Here is a 20,853-nt window from a genome sequence, read left to right on the forward strand (position 1 = left end):
GTCAGAAGACGTTTGAAAGCTCGCTTGGATGAGGCTGTCTGCATGTGAAGAAATAGACTCTCGGAAATGACAGGGGCTGCTCATTGAAAATAAGACGGCAGAATATAATAAGGTAAGACAAATAAAGGAAAAATAAAAATCTGTCAGTTATTCACCTTCATGTCGTTCAAAAGCTGTATATGACTCAAAAAAAGATCGTTTGAGAAATGTCTCTATGGTTTTGTGTCCATACAATGGAAGTCAATGGGGGCCAATGGCAAATATCTTCTGTTGTGTTCTCCATAAGAGAGAATGTCATACAGGATTGGAATGACATAAGGGTATGTAAATGATGACAGAATTTTAATTTTTAGGTGAACTATCCCTTTCAACATTACATTGTCTCAATTATTTTTAAATGCAGGATACAACAGGACCAAATAAAACAAATCATAAAAAGATTAAACATGACGAAATGTCTCAAAGCCATTTAACCAATAAAGCCACCCTGAAACAACAAACCAAATGATGTAGAAGATTTTTTTTTTCAGCAAAGATGGTGAGATAGCATTTCCCTTTTAGTGCTTCTGGAGACTCGCTATAATTCATAATTTCCTCTATATAATTGCTTGGAATTATAATTGTTTTAGCATTAGAGCGTATAAATCAAACAGTGTCTGTTCTGTGCTACCCCCTGCAGATTCCTTGAATTGAAAATAAATGTGGCGCAATGAGAGGCAGGACGATGGGAAAACAAACGAATGAATTAGCAGATGTTCCAGTCTCTAGATTGCCCTCTTTGCGAGAGTTATGAGGTGGACATGTGGACACCTCCAGGCAATAAGACAGAAATATCTTGATCAAATATTTACACATGCTTACACACGGATAGGAAACTTGATACAAGATGGAAAGAACAAAATGAGAGCAGGATCCAAGTGCAATTTTTCTGAATCAATGGCAAATATTCTGTGTATTCAGACCTTAAGTTCTCGGTTTGTAACACTGAAGCATTTAGGCGGCAAATGAAATGCTGAATTGTTATTAAATAGGATATTCTAGCAGAACGTCAGTATTGATTTGCTGGGCAGAACACAATAAATGTAACGTCCCCTGTTCTTCATTAGAGAAAGTATGAGAGTTTGTGAATGCTTCCAGAGAGAGGGGTACAGAAAGACTTTATCAGGCAAGTACTGTATATCTACTGCATCTGTTTAAAACCCTGTTAGTGTCTGCCATAGAATTAAAATTGATTTGCGTTTACCCTTAGAGCCGGACATTGCTGGTTGCAGTGAACATTTTTGCTGGTATTTGTAAAGCAAGCTTTTTAAACAAATGAAAACAAATGTTCCCATGATTTGATTATTTCAAGAGTTGCATTTCATATATCGCCAGCGTTCGCCTTTCATCTCAGCTGTCTCACTGGGCTTAATTCACAAAGCTGTCCACCATTTGCGGACTTTTATGATTAGCGTGTGGCTAATAAATGCTGCACTCTATGTGCTTTTCAGTGCTAACACAAATTTATTTGGCTCTTCACGTTTGAATGGAGGCCTTTCCGGGCGTTTTCGCTGTGACTTCACGCAGGCAAGCTTGATCTGTCACGCAGAAGCAGAAGTAGTGAAAAACTCTGGAAGATCTGAGCTGTCATCGCTCAGGGCATTGCTTTGCTTTTCTTGGATGTAGAAATGGGCTCATGACGTACAGTCACCTGAACAGTGAGGGATCAAATCCAAAACGTCCAGTATAAAAATAAATGGGAAGTGTGGGGATAGGGGAAGAAAAAGCCTCCTGTTGCCTAGGCTACGGGTCTGTGGAGATGGCGTGATGAGCGCCCGTCATACAGCAGCTCTTTGAATAAACATGTCATTATTAGCATGTGGACTGAGGGTGTTCGGAAGGGTGTATTATTTACCGCCCATCAATGACCAATCAACAGTTTTTCATTCTCTTAGAAATTCTTTATGCCCCCTCACCTTCAAATTTTTTTCATTGTAAAAAATGTGTTATGTTGTTTGTGAACCTTATTGTTATTATTTTATTTATTGTTTTTATCGTGAAACACAAAAGGAGAATTTTTAATAAAATATAAATAATATCCATATACTGTGTGATCTGATCTATACTATGATCAACTTTATTTTATTTATTCATCTATTATTACTAAAATTATTATTGATAATGCATGTAAAGCTGCTTTGCAACAATGAAAATTGTGAAAATTTAATTGAATTGAACATATACAACTATAATAACGATAAGTGACCCTGGACCACAAATCCAGTCACAAGGGTCAAATTTTTGAAATTGAGATTTATACATCATCTGAATAAATCTGAATAAATAAGCTTGCCATTGATGTATAGATTGTTAGGATAGGACAATATTTGGCCGAGAGAAAACTATTTGAAAATCTGGAATCTGAGGGTGCAAAAAAATTAAAATATTGAAAATTGCCTTTAAAGTTGTCCATCGGATGTACTGTAGCAGGCCGTTGCTAAGAAGAAACAGGTTTGTTTTAATGCTCTCTATCGGCTTACCGCTGCAATGATGTTGCAGAGAGTAGATGAACCTGAAAGCCAAAATTCTAAGCTTAACAGATACCAAACTTGAGTGGGTAATACTCAAAGAGCGGGCAGCAGCGAGCGATGTTTCAAGGCGTGTTTCTGACCAATTTTGTTAGCGATTTGCAGCGATTGCTGCATCCACTTTAAAAAATAAAGTTACGGTAGGATATTTACAAAATGTCTTCATGGAACATGATCTTTACTTAATATCCCAATGATTTTTGGCAAAATATCCCAATGGATCATTTTGACCCATGCAATATACCCGTGCTACTCATGATTGGTTTTGTGGTCCAGGGTCACATATAATATAACATATTCATGTCCATAAATATATATATATTACAGATTTTACAGTAGTGTTTATAGTAACCATGGATTGTCAAACTCCTAAAAGCCTATAAAAGTATCATTAAAGTTGTCAGCACATAAGCTATATTTTAAAGTATGAAGTAATACAAGCTTTGTGATAAGATGCAAATTCAAGCCATCACTTGTCTTCCACTGTGACCTCAAATATGATGTCTATGGGACGGGTTGGACATCAATCATATGAAACATTATCGATTCTCATTGGTCTCAACAGCACAGTGACATAATTGACGGAGCTGCAATGATCAAGTGAAAGGTAATGAAATTATTTAAAGTTCACACACTGTTCATCATAAAAAGCTGTATCATGAAACTTTAGATTTAGAATACAGCGCATGACATGAATTAGCTTATTGTTGCTATCTTTAGTTTTGGGGGTTTGAAGATGAACTTCATGAATGTTGCATACCAAATAGGAATGTATGACTTTTTTGGAGGTGAGTGATTTCTTTAAAAATAAAAAAGATGACAGTTCAGAATTTCTATTAACCATCAACCATGGTTATCATGAGGTGTATTCATATTGTGCCCCCACTCCCACTGGAAGTCAAGTGAAGCGTTCCATTTTGATACGCTGTCAGTCAAAGATCAGCTTGTGTGCCTGTGTAAAAGAAATATGAGCAGGTTCATGAAGAATCTGAGAGGGCAATAAAGAGAGAGGAAGTGCGACAGACGTATACAGCCACTGAATGCTGACGCCGTCTCAGGGGAGATTCTGTAGAAGGGTGTTGGCAATAGGAGCAGCAGAAAACAAGATTTTCTCAGCAGGAGCTTGTTGGTCTTGGATGGCTTTAACAAGCTTTGTGAGAAGGATGCTCAGGGCAGTGGAGGGATCTAAGACGGTGTTGATGAAAAGGATTGGCAGTTTGCCTCAGAGGTCAAGATTTGTGAATTGCACACAAACCACCACGGGGAAGAAAAATCACAAATGTGATCATCATCAATCACAAGATGTCACATGAAATCACATCAAATTCATCAAAGGCTTTGCTACCTTAATTCATTTTATAGCTCGGAGACTATTGTCTCAATTTTAATTTCTGTATTAGGAGAAAAGACATTTGGGATGAAGCTGATATTTAAATAAAACATAACTCAAGAAACTCTTCGAAGCTACGAAAGAGCAATAACATGTTTCTCTAGACCTTTTCATTTAGCACGGCTAGATGTATTATTATTATTTCAGAGGTATGATCGTTTGCATCCCTCCAAAATGTAGAAACCTTTCTATTTCTCTTTCTTTATATCTATCAACAACAAACTTAAAAATGTGGAAATAACCGCTTCCCAGTCCTTTTCCGCTTATCTCAAGAGACTTGCGTTTGAAGTGCACACTTTGAAGTAGACATACTGAATCCAAGAATTCGAAAAAAATTGAAATCCATAGCTGAATTAGGCTGTAACTTTGACATAGTTCCTCCAAAGTAGCCTAAGTCTCTTTACAAAATAAAACAAAACATAAGTGTGAAGACCCTCTCTCTGAGACCCTTACAGTGGGCTGCTGTGAGGGGATTTTAAAGATTGATCCATCACAGACAGACAAACGTCTGGAGAGTGGATTGAAATTCAGTTCTAATGACTTTCAGGACGGTTTATTGCTGACAGTCATAGTCATGTTGCTGTTCATGCTCATTGAAAAAAAATAAGACAGATGAATCATTTTAGAATGAGCACCTGGATATACTTGCAGTCTAAGAGATGGTAAAAGATGGTTGAAGGCTTTAAATGGGTCCTGAAATGATGGTAGGGATGTAATATAGTGGCTTATGTTATAGACAGAATCTCGTCATTTTATACCACAATGTTGACATTAAGTTGTTTGCAAGCGCATTAATACTGAAGAAAAATCGTATTGCTGTCATAAATGCTTTATTGTTATTTCCCCCCCATAAAATGGATAGCAAACGCAGGTGATGGAAAGATCATGAGTCAGGGTTATATGATGTGTCTGTATGCTGGAGGTGGTTTTATTTCCAATGTTTGGATTTTCGTGAAGCGAGTGGGTGGAGACAGAAGATGAAACATATTTCCCACTGTCTGGAGCTCAATATGAGACGCGAGTGAGCAGCTAATAAAATTCACTCCGAGCACAGCCGGGGAGGAGAACAGCTCCTGTATTACCACACTTCTGAATTATTTTCCATGCATCTGCAGAATTTTAAACACAAAACACTGTTAGTATTACAAACTGCAAAGTTTCACTCACTGCTAAGCCTAACAGGATAACTGCTAATTGAAATGCATGTGTGTTTAACAAATAGGGTCGATTTGCATACAACAGATAAGGAAAGATAATCCTGCAGGTTTCAAGGTGGTTCATCAGTTTTTGGGCTTCAGTTCATATGTGAGAAGTGAGAAAGTCAAGTTAAGTGAACAAAACAAATGGATTTGTTCCATTTCAAGGTTCGATGTAATTACTTTGACCACAGTCATGACCACAATGAAATTTGTATAGTGCCGAAAAGCTTGAAGGTTATCTTTAATGCTATGTAATGTATCAATCAAATTTCTTCTCGGGCGTTTTTAGTCTACAAAGAGGCACGTTGAAATCGTGATGATTTTTCAGGCTTAAAATGTGTTGGGTTTTTTGCTTTCTGCAACATGAAAGAAAACCTGATTAAGGTTTTCTCAGTTCTGCGAAGGTGTATGAAATATCGCATTGGGGATGATGGAGAAAGCTTATTATTATGGAACAAGAGCTGAAGAGACCATTAACAGTCTAAATGTTGGAAAGAGGAATGTACTTTGGTTATAGTCTCTGTTGACTTTAATTGCCGTCCAATTGAAATGTGAAATCAGTGCAAAATGTTTTATTCTAAATGTTCTTCAGCATAAAGACAGACGCTGTACATTTATCATCTGTAATATTAAATATTGAGGAATATTGCTAACCTCAATAATTGCACTCATTCACTTGCATTGGATTTGTGTCCATACAATAGAAGTAAATTGGTGCCGGCGCTGTTCTTTTACCAGCATTTTTCAAAATATCTTCTTTTGCGTTATGGGGAAGAAGAAAGTCCTACAAGTTTGAAATGACAAAAGGGTGAGTAAATGATGACAGAATTTTAATTTTAAAGGTGAACTATCACTGAAACATTTAAATGAAGAAAGTATACTCAGACTTATGGGTTAATGGAATTTGTGGGTTCGGGTGTGAGGGGAGAGTGGAAATTATTGAAAGGCAACACTTCAATCCTGTCAAACAGACTAACAATGAAGTGCATGTTGTGCTGGTAAGTGAGGAGATGAAACCTAATGGAGCCCAGAGGGCTGGTGAATGTTTCTCTGTGAGTGAGGTAATGACTGTAACCTCTGATTCTGCCCCATCTGCCAGCTCAGGCTGAAAAACCACTCAAGCCAACTGAGGAACAACCTACCAGGCATTTGGACTGCAGACAGCAAGTATTATGAAGTGCTTTATGATAGTGTGTGTGTGTGAAATAAAGAACAAGAGGAGGGTGCATCAATTACTGATGGGGAGAAGATATAAGAAGGAAAGAAGGATATTAGGAAAAAGTCAGTCAATCGTTTAAAACAGGCACATAACTTGCATAAGTAATATGAATACAAGCGAATTGAAATGCTTTTTTGCAATCTAATGCTGTGAGGAACCACAGTGTTTAAGATGTTGACGGGGTCATTTATTATCCACTGGGCCTTTAAAAAGGTCATAATAACTCATGAAAATAAATATTATGCTTGTATGAACCACTTAGTGTGATGAATCACAGTAGAAGTAGCGATGATAAATTCAGCAAATTATTTAACCCTTTCATACATGAATGCCAACCTCAGGCAGAATATAGTTTCCTATGTGATTTTATTGCTCTTATGGCATGAAAACCAAGATTTTAACTTTTTTACACATATTTTTCAAATATTCTTTAAGATGTGGCAGTGTACAGTGAGGGAAATAATAATTTGATCCCATGCTGATTTTGTAAGTTTGCCTGCTTACAAAGAAATGACGGGTCTATAATTTTTATGGTGGGTTTATTTTAACTGATAGAGACAGAATATAAAAAAATCAGGCGAAAAAAATGTTATATAAAGGTTATAAATTGATTTGTATTTCAGTCAGTGAAAAAAGCATTTGATCCCCGAGAAAAAATAACTTTGTACTTGGTGGAGAACCCCTTGTTGGCAAGCACAGAGGTCAGACATTTCTGATAGTTGGTCACCAGGTTTGCACATGTGTCAGGATACATTTTAGTCCACTCCTCTGTCAATCTATAAGGTTTCTTGGCTGTCGCTCAGCAAATTGGAGTTTTAGCCTCCTTCACAGAAATTCTATAGGACTAGGGTCTAGAGACTGACTAGGACATTTGATTTGCTTCTCCTTAAGCCACTCTTTGGTTGTCTTGGCAATAAGTTTTGGGTCTTTGTCATGTTAAAGGCACATCCACGACCCATCTTCAGTGATCTAGTTAAGGGGAGGAGGTTCTCGTCCAAGATATTACGGTACACTGGCCCGTCCCTCAGCCCCTCAATGCGGTGAAGTCGTCCTGTATACCTGTAGCAGAGAAAAAGCCCTAAAGCAGAATGTTTCCAACACTTTGCTTCTCTGTAGGGATTGTGTTTTTTATTGTATTTCAATTAACAGAAATGTTTTAATAGTTTTAGTTTTATTAACTATAATAACTTTGGTCTACACTGACCTTAATGCATGAAAGGGTTATAACGGTGAGATGTGACTGCACAGTTCAAAGATCTCTTCAAAGGTTCTTTCTTCAACATAGTGAGATTTCTGATATGCATACTATTCATTGTGTAGCATTTCCTCCGGAATATATTGTTGTGTGTGTAAACAGAATACACTTAGGCTACATTTTATTTAACAAACATTACAACATAAATAGATACATTAATATGTACTGTATAGAGTTTAAAATTGGTCCAAAGACTTGAAACTGTTCTGTCAAGTCATTCCGGATTTTGGTACATAGTGTGGAAGGATCTTTTAATGCAGTCCTACTTTGTACTTCACTAAGGACTGAAATCAAAATGAAAAGTGATGTTAAGGGTGATTAAGATGTTTCAGAGAGCTGTAGCAATTAAGATATCAAACTGCTGTGAGCTTCAATCAACCAAGCCACTCTGTATTCTTTACCTGAAATAATGATGCGATTTTTTTTAGACCAAGAGCCACTTAATCACCTGGTTTTAGAGGAGAAAAAATTAGCAGGCATCATTTTAAAGTAATTAATTAATACTGTACTTATAAGTGGTAAAATCCCCTTAAAAATTTAAGAACTGGTCATCAGTGGATTTTGCTGAACATTCTTTAAAACCAAACCATGTACTTTTGACCAATACTGTTTCACTCATGCAGAACAAATCCTGTCTTAATTTACATATCTACAGGTTGTATCAAACCTACACAACAGACTTTATTGCTTCTGCATGGGGAAAGAAATTCGATATTTTGGTTGGGTACAACGTGGGGGTGTGTGAATGATTACTGTATCATTTAGTGAACTGTTGCTTTAAGAAAAAGTAAAGGATTTATGAGATTTCTGAATGACACAAAACTAAATTCTATTAAACGTGTAAGAAATGCAGTATGATAAGGTAAACATTTAATGAGATGGGAAGATGCCATCCATTAGAAAAATAAATGTTAGCAAACTCTCTCTCTCTCCCTATACACTGTAAAAAATGATTCATGGCCATATAAATATGGCTCAATTAAATAGGCTGATTTTCCTAAAAAATAGTTTTGCACATTACTTAATTTCTTGCTATAAATGTTACAACATTTATTGGGTTGCTTAAAATAATGAGTAAACACAGCAAGTAATTTTTAGTAAAGTCGCATGAATCTGGTTATTAGTCAATTTGACAAAACATTTTAAGATTTGGTTAGATCATGTGACACAGCGCTTGACTGGCTTTCAAGGCTAACCGCCATTTTCTGAAAATCATCTCCTCAGATGATAAAGGTGAGTAAACTTAACTTGTTTTATACTAAAATGTTTTATCAAATAAATCCCAACAATAGTGTGAAGATACATGTTTCTTAGTGTTTCAATTTTAAATAAGTTTAATTGTGGTGGTGTACGTTTCTTAGTGTTTTATATAAGCTCCTAGATATCAAATGTACAGAAACATACGTGCACAGCGCGCTTCAACTTTTGTGAGAAGAAATTTTATTTACGTTGCTTAAATGAGATTTATGGTAAACAATCACGAATGCCTACTTTTATGAAGGCATGAAAACACGTTGATAGTTATATTCGCCGTCCAGCTCCTTGAGCTTTTTACTTTCAATTTGACACAACGCGACACATTAACAGACAACGTTTTTAAGTGAGTTAAAAAGCCCGCGACCGCGTCATTGCTTTATTTCAAACCTTTCATCTGTCTAAATTTTATCTGTTTATCTATACCGCGTGCGAGATGTTGTTAATGGTTTCTGTTATCTTTTGTCATGTGGCATCTTGAGGTGCGGACAGGGTGTGACTGTTTACCGTGAGCTAGAAGCGCGAGGCAGAGGCTGGAACAGCGGGCTCAAATCTCTATGCATCGTGTTGGTTAGAAACCTCCTTAAAACGGCACACTGTCACTTTTTGCAGACAGGGTAGAATTGTGATTATTGCAGGTTTCTAGTGATTATTTTTTTATTGTAGTACTTCTATAATTGTTTGTGTGTGTCGTAAACGCATATTTTGCATACTGAGCAGTGTAAGTGAACAAAACATAGTAGTGTTAAGTACAATCAACTTTGTTAGTGTGACATTATGGCAATGTTGTGAAGTTCTGGTAAAGTTACATTATGTGACTTTAATATCTTTGTTTTATATTTTAGGAAAGCCAATTCCTGAATGAATGTTAAAAAAATCTTGGGAGACCAGATTTTCATAGTGAGGAACATATACAGAACTAGGTAAGAATTTATACAGAATCCACATGATGCAGCAGACCTGTGTGTGTAACTATTGATTCTTTACATTCTTTTAATTATCAGTATGCATATGTATATATTTTATACTATTCTAAATTTATATTATACATTAATATCATATTGTTTTGTTTCAGGACCATAATGGTGAAGTTAATCAACCTTGCAGAGCACACAGTAATCACCAGAGGGGGGATCTCCAGATACTCCAGATCTCCATATTCAGCTCAACACCACACGTAATATGCAAGCATACAAGACCACACACAAACATGATATAAATAACATAACTCTTCACTGTTATCAAACGCACATACACACTCATGCATACAACACCACAAATATTAAAAACCATTAAAAACCACTAGCCATGTTGATGGTTACTGTTGTTATAATGTTGTCAGAATGTCTGTTGTTTAGTATTGTTTAATTGATTTTGTTGTACAATGAAATTTACATTTCTGAACTGCTGTATGTTTCAAGTTTAAATTCATTCAGTGAAAAAATAAAGCTTTTAACATTTCACAGCTGTCCATTGTTTCTGTATTTTAGGTGTTATGAACATAAAATTATTAATCTAAATGATCTTACATTTTATCATGAGGGTAAACTAGACTTTTTGGGTAGAAATAACAAAAATGTGTTAGTAAAAACAACGTAAAATTGTGAGTCACACCAACTGAAAAAATTAAGCAAAATCTCTTGCTGGGAATTGGGTTAGGGTCAATCAAAAATGTAAGAAATACCTACTAAAGAATTTAAGGTAATGCTGCTTAAAATTTCATGTAGAACTGGCTTAAAAATATTTTTAAGTAACTTCAGCATATTTTTTTTTCAGTGTATCTCTCCCTCTTTCTCCCTCCGTGATTGTCTTCACTTAACAATGTGTTTGGCCTTTCCGAGGAGAACCATCCAATAGCAATGAAATTACTTCCTCTGTTCTTTTCTCTGAACACAATAAAGTCCGCTTAAGCTGTTTTTATGTGCATTTAAACGCAAGATGCAAACAAATCCCTTCAGACACAAGACCATTCCAAACCACAAAGACAAAAAAAACACCATGTCAAGAGCTGATATGTTTTGAGAGTCATCTATGAGTAATATTTTATGAGTAATGTGATATTTCATGGTCTACTACAGTACCTGCGGTCTACCACAATCAATACACATCAGGATGTGTCTAAAATCACCAGTAATGGACCTTGATTTCCTACCCTTTTATGGTTAAAGAAGGCATTTTACCAGACAAAGACCAGACACAAATAAGTGAAAGGAGCTTATGTTTATGAAAGTGCACACACCAATTTAAATTTACTGTATTAATACAAATCTTATAAATGGCATATTACCATATACTGTAATAGCATGCCGCTATTTACCTCTAGAGTCTATACCTTCAAAGCGAGCAGAAAGAGTCAAGTGTTCGCTTGATTATATTCCCCACAGGTGGTCATCATAGGCCCTACAAATGATTGTGGAACATACTGACATGTCTTTATTTATAGGGTCGTGTGTAGAGCATGTTCATGTCTCTTCAGTTTAAACTCTCCATACATTCTTTGAACTGACATTCATTCAAATGCTGTGACTTTTATGTTCAGTACGCCTACACGGTCGTTTGAAAATACACAAATTACGGTACTAATGAATAGGATTAAAGAACAGAACTTCAGATGTGAGACAGTCTCACTCTATAATTTACAGCAATTGGTTTGCAGCTGGGCATTGCGTAATAACTACACAAATATCCCTTTTACTAGAATATGACTCGACCTGCCTTGGGAAGCTTGTGTGGTAATGAACGATTCAGTGAATCAGAGATTGGTTTGGTTAGTGATCCCTAACCCCACCCCTAAACCTCAGTCACTGGCACTAATCGTACTAAAATGTATGACTAAGTACATTCAAATTCCTACGAATTAGCCACCTCAAAAATCCCGGTAAAATTGTGTTGGACAATCCAAACAGTTGGGTTAAATTAACCTAAAAAATGTATTTGACCCAAGCATGTGTTGAAAACAACTTTTTCAACAAAATACTGTTTAGAGTGTTTTTGTTCTTTTTATCAATAAGCTTTAAACAGCCCCATATAGCGTTTAAAGTATTCAAATAATGCTTTTAATTAAAGCGATGGAAATCATTTATTTGCTTTCCATTTTACAATGTTTGACAGTCAGTCATCTTTACAGCAACCACATTTTGCATTTTTCTACACCTCTCCTTTTTCATTGTTTCGACAAACTGCTCCCTTTACAGAAAAATGAACCATGGTTTATTATAATAAAAGTGTAGTATCCACATGGCACTACTGGTTAAAGCAGAATTTGGCATGCTGGACTCCCACAAAGTAATGTTTAGAAACCACCGCTGAGAATTCAAATTATTTGTGTAAATCAACTTTTGTGTGGCTTATAGTTGTCTCTGCACGTTAAACTTGGACAAAGGAATCCTTTTTATTTAACATGAAAAAAGATCACACTCCATCTTAAAAAAGCGGTTTCCCTCTGTGGCGATGTGCGGAGAAATTGACCACTGTCAGACCAACTGCAGAGCAATGGAAGCTCCATGTGGATTTTGAATCCAGTGTAAAAAAATCAATTTCCTGTCAACATGGTGTGCTTTTTGTCAATCAATAACAGCTCAAAAATGAGTTTCCTCTGCAATAGTACCAAAATATCCAGATGATTAACTTTACCTTTCGTGGAGTGAAAAAATACTACCTCTCAACAGGAGGTTGTTCTAATTTTAGCACCTTCTCTGTCTCGCTACCTTCTGCTTTCGCATGTCATTCTCTCGCCCTTTCTCTCGCTCTCTCTCTAGCACACACACACACACGCACGTGTTGGGTTTCCATGTTTTATGGGGACATTCCATAGACGCAATGGTTTTTATACTGTACAAACTGTACATCATATTCCCTACCCCTAACCCTAACAATCACACAAAACATTCTGCTCTTTTAGATTTTCACAAAAGATAATTCTGTATGATTTATAAGCTTGTTTCCTCATGGGGACCAAAAAATATCCCCACAAGGACAAGGATTTTGGATATTGCCATCTTTGTGGGGACATTTTGTCCCCATACTGTAGGGTTTACTCTTCCCACACACACACGCGCATACACACACACACACACACACAAGATGAACACAATTCAATCATTTACCATACCTACTCTTTGGGAAGTATAGGTATACTGTGCACCAAATAATAAAGAAAGCAGTATGTTATCACTGTCCACAACCTCTCTAGACCGTAGTGAAGCCTACAGGTGTTGCCATGGGAGAGATTAATGATTTGGAACAGGTGCCGTTTCGAGCCAATATTGAGCACAAGAGGTGATGAGAAAGAAAGGGGCTCATGAACATCAGCGCAGCTTAAAAGCTTTACCCTCATACCACCTTGATATATCCTCCATATCTCTTTCAGTATCTCTCCTCCATGTGGGCTGGTGTTATCGTGTTGCTTCCCTGCATAACAGCACACTCTATTTCTCTAGAATCGTACCCAGTAGTTCTCAGCTGTTCAGTTGTGGTTGTGGACTGTAAGAAAAACAATCAACACATTTACATGCACAAGAATATTCATCATTGAGTCATATTCTGAATTAAATTTAGATTTTTGTGTTAACAAATCTATATAAGAGAGCTGGCATTGCTGTATTAAACAGATTCCTGAACATCTACTATAATAGAATCTCGAATTTCTATTAGGCTAGGCTGTGCCCCCATCAAACTCTGCAGTATTCGGACTCAAACGTATCTGTCACTATAGCCAATTTATGCACTCTTTTGTACCGAACACGCGTCAACTACAGCGAAGTACAATTTCAAGTGAAAGAGCAGAGAAGCAGAGCTGTAATGAGACTTTCCTCTTGAAATAAACTGTACAGCTGCCTTCATTATCACCACGAGACAAGAGAAATGTATTTCATCCTTCTTTGTGTTCTGGCAGGTGACGTTAAAAAAAGGACAATTTAGTTCGTGTTTTGCACTGTGAGAGTGAGCTCACAATGTGGGTCTCTCTGTCTTTGCCTGTATGACATCTGTTAATGGGGCAGGAGCCAGTGTCACACATTGTGGGCAGTAGAATGAAGTATAAAGGCAAAGAGAAAAGAGGATGTTCTAGAGAGAAAGACAACAATACTGGATGACGCAAGGCCTGGTGCACGTCTCCAGCTGGGTACGATTCATTAAGGGGTTACTGGGGGAGAAGTCTGAAAATGTAAGGAAGAGGATAGGCACATTTTTTTTTAAGAAAGTTGCATTTAGTTTATTTATTTGATTTTGACTCATATGCATGTGAATACTTATGCAATGCTATTACATTTTTTTATAATGAAAAAAGTTATTCACTTTTTTTATAAATCTAAAAAGTTATTAATTTGATTTTGTTTGTTTTTTTATTTAAAATTATGTAACTAATTTTGATCAATATAATACATTTTATTATAAAAAAAGTAAAAATATACAATAAATATGTAAATATAAGTAGTTGACAAATAAACCTAAATGTTTCCTATGGTGTGACAGCAAAAATTTAGAAAAAAACAAACAATTAAGATAAATCTCTCTGTGCTATTTTATATTATAACTACAAATAATAATAATAATAATATAAAATAATATATTATTAACAGTTTCTTTTCTGAATTTTTGCTGTCACCATAGGACACATTTATGGTTTATTTGTCAACTACCCACATACAGTGGCCCTTAAAAGTATATGGGCATAAACTGTAAGTGTGACGAGGGAGGCGTGACAAGAGCTGTGGGAGGTGGAAGCGAGGCCGGTGGCGAGAGTGATAATGAGTGTCAGCTGGGCGTTACACCGGTCTCGCATCTCTCACGGAGGAGATCGGAAGCATAAAAGGACGAGTGACAGGAGTATACGGCGAGTGAGGACCGGGCCCCGGACATGTTAAGTTTTGTTTATGTTTCCTTTTTATTTCTGGATTATTGTTTGTTTATTTTTGATTAAAAGTTTCTGATTGTTCGCCGGTTCCAGGGCCGGATTATCCAATGGGCATTATGGGCACAGGCCCAGGGGTCCATGCGCGCTTGGGGCCCAGGCAAGAGAAAACATTTTCACATAACAGCGTTTACGCCATATTCATTCTGTCGTGCGCTTCTCCCGCGCACACGGAGGTGCACACACAAAACAGTGTTTCTAAATTAGGAAGTCTGTCTTCTGATTTAATCACTTTTACGAGCCCTCCAGCGGCTTTTGTTTAGAAGAAGCGCATAGCGACAAATCTAGCGACTTCTTGGAAGTGCAAAAGCTGTGTGGGATAACTTTTGAGAGAGAAGCACTGTGATTTTTAAGGAAATACCTTTAATTAATTTAAAATGTATTTAATTAAGCATTTATTAATCAACTCATACATATTAAAATGATCAATTATATTGTAATGTGAATCTAATGGCTCCAATTCATGGCTTTACAGTAACAAAACCTAAAAATGGATAAAACACTAGTGTGCAAAACAGTGAAGAAATGAGAAACGATTGATCATTGTAGGGTGAAATAATTTTGAAAAGTGGACAATAAAAAATATCTTTATTTCATATAATCCTAAAGTACCTTCATTAGTCAAAATTAAGACATTGACGTCAGATTTCTTGAAAAACCTAAAATCCACCTATACATTAAAAAATCTCTCGATAAAATGCACAAACATATTTCATAATATAACAAAATCCTTTAAACACCAATCTATCAACTTTTCGAAATTTACTTTTTTTCTGTTTAAGGCAATGGTGAGGACCAACCGAGCCACCGTAGGAGGATTTTTTCTGGCTGGCAGAAGTATGGTGTGGTGGCCGGTAAGAAAATAATCTCTTCCTGGATGAAGAAAAGTGTAGAAACCTTAAACACATAAAGCAATTTTAATACTTTCAATTATATTCGAAATGGATGAAATTGGATTATGAAAATTGATCAATGTACTAAATCCATCAAATTCCTATTTTGATGTTACTTATCTTGTTGTGTTCTGCTCTCCAAGACAAAACTAAAAGTGGGAACGATAATCTTTTAATGTGATAGCTGCTCATTATATGGCATGATAAGGACCCTAACTTACTGTATGTCATTCTACTAGCCCATGCTTTTCATGGTAACCCTCATCTGATAGGGTGAACAAAGTCTTTTATGGCACCATAACTTTTTGATGCCAGATGTATTCCACTATTCAATAGAACCTTGAGCATTTGATCTGTAGATCTGTTTCGGGAGAGAATTACGTTTTAATTGAGCTGTAGTCACGCTTGATTTTATGTTATTACAAAGTTCATTGTTGTAATCATTATTGTTACACATCAGAATGTAGAGAAGAAGCCGTTTTCATAGCTTATCATGACGGCGATTGCATTGCCAGATATAGTCAAACAGTAGACAGAGTTAATGTATTCTCAAGCAAGCCTCTTGAAATGTTTGCTTACAGAAAATTCCCAGAATACCTGCTGATCACAAGTTCCTTTTGGGTTTAAGACCTATTTAAGGTTTAAGGCGTATTTCTATTAGATCGTTCTTAATTCTCTTAACTTCTTTCAGATTGGAGCTTCACTCTTTGCGAGTAACATTGGAAGTGGCCATTTTGTAGGAATAGCAGGAACTGGAGCTGCTGCTGGTATTGCCATTGGAGGGTTTGAGTGGAACGTATGTTAAAAGACATTAAATCCTTTAAATTATGATTAAATCCTGACACATTTTTTGAACACACAATAAAATGGTTTTATATAGCACTTAAAGTGGTTCCCCTATGATTACGAGCCAAGAACCACTTTTAGTGCTATGTAGCGACATTTTTTTAGACTGTATGTTTTAGTTTTATATTATGAATATGTTTGATTAAAGAATATATTTCATATTACAAGTATTTTGCATATATAAGCAGACCACGCCATAAGTAAAGAATGACCAATTTTATTAAATAGCAACAATTCTTAACACATAAATGCATAAATAATCATTGGACTGCAAGTAATTTTAATGAATCTTTAAGAATCGTCTGAAAACACATCTCTTCCGTCAGCACCTGACCTGAATCTCTTTTCTACTCTTTCTATCCAAAAAAAAACCTTAGCTTTGTATACTGTGGTAGGCTATATGAGATAAGTTTTACTGCACTTATGCTTTTTGTTGTCCTTATGTTGTTCCAATTGCTTCCATTGTTTACCTCATTTGTAAATCGCTTTGGATAAAAGCGTCTGCTAAATGACTAAATGTAATGTAAATGTAATGATATCAATAACAAAAGCAATAATTGTTTGAACAACATTCTTATTAATATTATTACGATCAGTGCTGAAAATGTCCACGATTCATGGGGACTCTAGTTCAGGACATATTTTATATATTTAAAATATAGATAAACTTTAGATCTCGCTAAATTTATGCATGAAATTTGCATATTTGTTAAGAGGCTATTATGTGGATAAAAGATGAAAGATCTCTCCATTTTGAAGTGGAACTCTGTTCCCACTTGAAATGAACTCCTTGGACTCCGTCCCCTCACATTTCCCCCTTTTTCCAGCCCTGATTAAAATTACTATTATATTATATACCCAGTATACTGAAATTACAACCTATTTTTGATTCTTTTTTTATCCAGGCTCTTGTTGTCGTGATAATTCTGGGATGGCTCTTTGTGCCCGTGTACATAAAGGCCGGGGTAGGCTTTTTCATCTGTATTTGTAAAATAATGCTTTCAAGTATTGCTTAGATACAGCACGCTTGCAGTTATTTATCTCAAACACATACAGTATTAACTTTACAATCACATATATTGTTATGGCCATTTACTTGTTATCTGGTGATCAACATGTTGTCTGGTTATCAGGTGGTGACCATGCCCGAATATCTGAAGAAACGGTTTGGCGGGCAGCGTATCCGTATCTACCTCTCTGTGCTATCCCTGTGTCTCTATGTGTTCACCAAAATCTCTGTGAGTTCAAAATTTCACTTAATGCCCTGTCACCTTATTGAACAACACCTGACATCGAATACTATTGTTTACTAATAATAAACTTACTTTATTATAGATGACAAAATGCATGGCAAAAAATTGTGTGCCTATCAAATAAAATAAAAGTAAAAATTAATGGAATGGGTAACAGTAACAATAATGTAACTGACATGTTTGCCCATATCATATCTGTTAATAGCCATGAATTGAAAAACAGTTTCACAATAATCTGCTTTGTTTCCAGTCCTCTGTCGATAATGTTGACATTAAATCTTAACTAAACACGACGAGTCTGATAGCAGACCTGATATGGTGGTCATTGTCCATGTGAAAATGCCTTTTATTGCCATGTGAAGTCAATCTAAAGTGGTTTTTCCTTCGTTCAGGCAGATATGTTTGCGGGAGCCATTTTTATAAATCAGGCTTTGGGACTCAACATTTATCTGGCTGTGTTTCTTTTGCTGCTCATCACAGCACTGTATACAGTAACAGGTGAGTTCAGCACAGAGGAAAACTGTATTGCATACATGCACATTGTATAGACATCTCATTCATAAATAGCAGGTAAGGGGTAAGTTGTCACATTCATAGGCGTGTATGTTCAATAGCCTTTTCAAAATGTAAAAAAATTTGTCCAAACACAAAAATGAGGTTTTCAGACTAGACCAAAAGTGTGACAACAACTAGAATCTCCCCAATGTAGGCCTATGCCAAACAGATGTTTATTTTTTCATACAGAGTAATGCAGCATTACACTCTTTTTGTTTCATACTTACAACACCTTTCAAAGGTTTATTTGTTTTAGATCGATTCGGAGACGCAGAATTGATTTTTATATGCACGCTAAGGCTTAAACTACACCATGGAATAAAATCCAACTTTTTAAGGTTGTAGGGACATTGTGGTGATGCTTATTGTAGCGTGTCACGGGTGCATTGCCCATTCTGACAATACACGTTAAGCATCTGGAAGCCAAATGCATTGTGACTTTAAGCGTATGTTATCCTTATGGTCTGTTGTGGAAGAGGTTTATCTCAGTTTTTTGTCTCGGTCAGATTTGTTCCTCGGGGAACCAACATCAGAAGTGATCCTGTCGGATTTGCAGTGCAATTCAAGTTGGCACGATTCCAAGCTGAAAGCATAACAGATTTGCATTTTCAGGAAATACCAAGACTTGCGATGCAAACAAATATAATTGTCAGTATTGTGTACTGTTGGGTTTTATAGGCTTAAATATAAATGCTGAATTACAGCTGTTTTGTGATTGACACACATCATGTGTCACATGTATAGTATCACACATGCGTCTTGTTTTCAGTCACCTGTACACTAGGGACTATACAGTGAATAGTTATATGCAAAAAAAGACAAGACTCATTTTTTTTTATATTTTGCATGCTGTGCAGTCCATTAACTTGATGGAAGACTTGCAAATATATTGCAAGCTGTTAATACTGTACATTATTCATAGCGTCTGTATATGTATAATGCTTATTCACACTTTTCTCAGTGGATGTTTTTAAAGGACGAAACATTCAATCTTTTCTCTACAGGTGGACTAGCTGCAGTGATCTATACAGACACCCTACAGACCATCATCATGGTTGTGGGATCATTTATTCTTATGGGTTTTGGTAAGTCCCTTCGAGTTTATTCAGGGCCAGATTTACTAACAGCTTGTGGCAGCGCAAACGCCCCTTGTCTGGCATAAGGGTTACAACTGGAAGGTTGTTGCCTCAAACCCTGCAATAAGTGAGCCATGTTGCAAGACACATTCCCATTGCTTTAAAGAATGAAAATTCTTTCATATTTTTTGACTCAGCATGTATGACTTTCTTTCTTCTGTGGAACACAAAAGAAGATATTTTTAAGAACGACGATAACCAAACAACATTGGCCCCTATTGACTTCCACTGTATGGACACAAGACCACAGAGGTATTTCTCAAAATATCTTCTTTTGTGTTCCACAGAAGAAAGAGTCACAGGTTTTGAACCACATAGGGTTGAATACATGATGACAACATTTTTTATTTTTGGGTGAACTATCTCTTTAAGACTATACTGTTGCTTTAAGAAGTAAATACTGAATAATCCTTTATGTCCTCATGAAAGATTTACCTTGTTTTGTGTTAATCTGACAGCGTTCGATAAGGTTGGAGGCTACGAGAACTTTAAGGATCAGTACATGAACGCGATCCCGTCGGTGATCAACCCAAACATCAGTTCACAGTGCTACACGCCCCGCGCAGACTCATTTCACATTTTCAGAGACCCCATCAAGGGAGATCTGCCCTGGCCTGGGCTCATTTTCGGTCTCACTATCCAGGCTGCTTGGTACTGGTGCACCGATCAGGTATTGATCCATTTAATATAGTGTGATCATCTCTGGCATGGCATTCATTTTCTAGTTGGACATTTGATAGCTTTCATTTGTGCATTTTGGGATTATGTTACCAGTACAATACGACCATACACACGAACGCACGCACGCACGCACGCACGCACGCACGCACGCACGCACACACACACACACACACACACACACACAAACTGCTTTTCTTTAAACATCCATTTAAGGAAATTAGACTTTTATCTAGAGTTTCCCATGAACACTGTGTCTCTTTTTTAGACCGAGTCTAAGTATAGACAGACATGCTTTTAGTTTGACCACACATTAGTCTAAACTAAATAAGATAAGATACACAAACAGCCAAAGGAGGCAGATATTCACACATACTGCCTATGTTAGAATCAGAGACTATGTTGGAGACTCTGCAGTTTATCTCTTTCACACTCAGATGTTCGATTTCCTGGATTGGAGTGATATACATGAACAAAAACTATGAAATATATAAGCTTGAACAGGGTAACATGCAATGTTATATGGATCATTTACAGAAAACCAAAAATGGAAACTGATGGTTATTATTTACTCATCCTCATGTTCAAACCCATAACAGCCTTTCTTCTGTGGAACATAAACAGATTTAAAAGAAAGCTTTTCCAGTGTAATGTTTATTAAGTGTATATACTTAATGATATTACAACACAAGAAAGA

The 20,853-nt window shown here is 36.3% G+C and overlaps 1 protein-coding gene across 1 annotated transcript; it reads left to right on the forward strand.

Moving 5' to 3' along the window:
• Window positions 1–15,127: 15,127 nt before the first annotated feature.
• Window positions 15,128–20,215, forward strand: LOC130546437 (sodium/glucose cotransporter 1-like). The gene is made up of 8 exons (XM_057321702.1): window positions 15,128–15,649; window positions 16,380–16,484; window positions 17,440–17,499; window positions 17,668–17,772; window positions 18,180–18,285; window positions 19,347–19,427; window positions 19,937–20,148; window positions 20,204–20,215. Exons 1-8 carry the CDS (start codon window positions 15,581–15,583, stop codon window positions 20,213–20,215), a joined length of 750 nt encoding a protein of 249 aa, XP_057177685.1. The 5' UTR covers window positions 15,128–15,580.
• The last annotated feature ends 638 nt before the right edge of the window (window positions 20,216–20,853 follow it).

The sequence above is a fragment of the Triplophysa rosa genome, linkage group LG22 (genome assembly GCF_024868665.1).
Source record: "Triplophysa rosa linkage group LG22, Trosa_1v2, whole genome shotgun sequence".
Taxonomy (NCBI): domain Eukaryota; kingdom Metazoa; phylum Chordata; class Actinopteri; order Cypriniformes; family Nemacheilidae; genus Triplophysa; species Triplophysa rosa.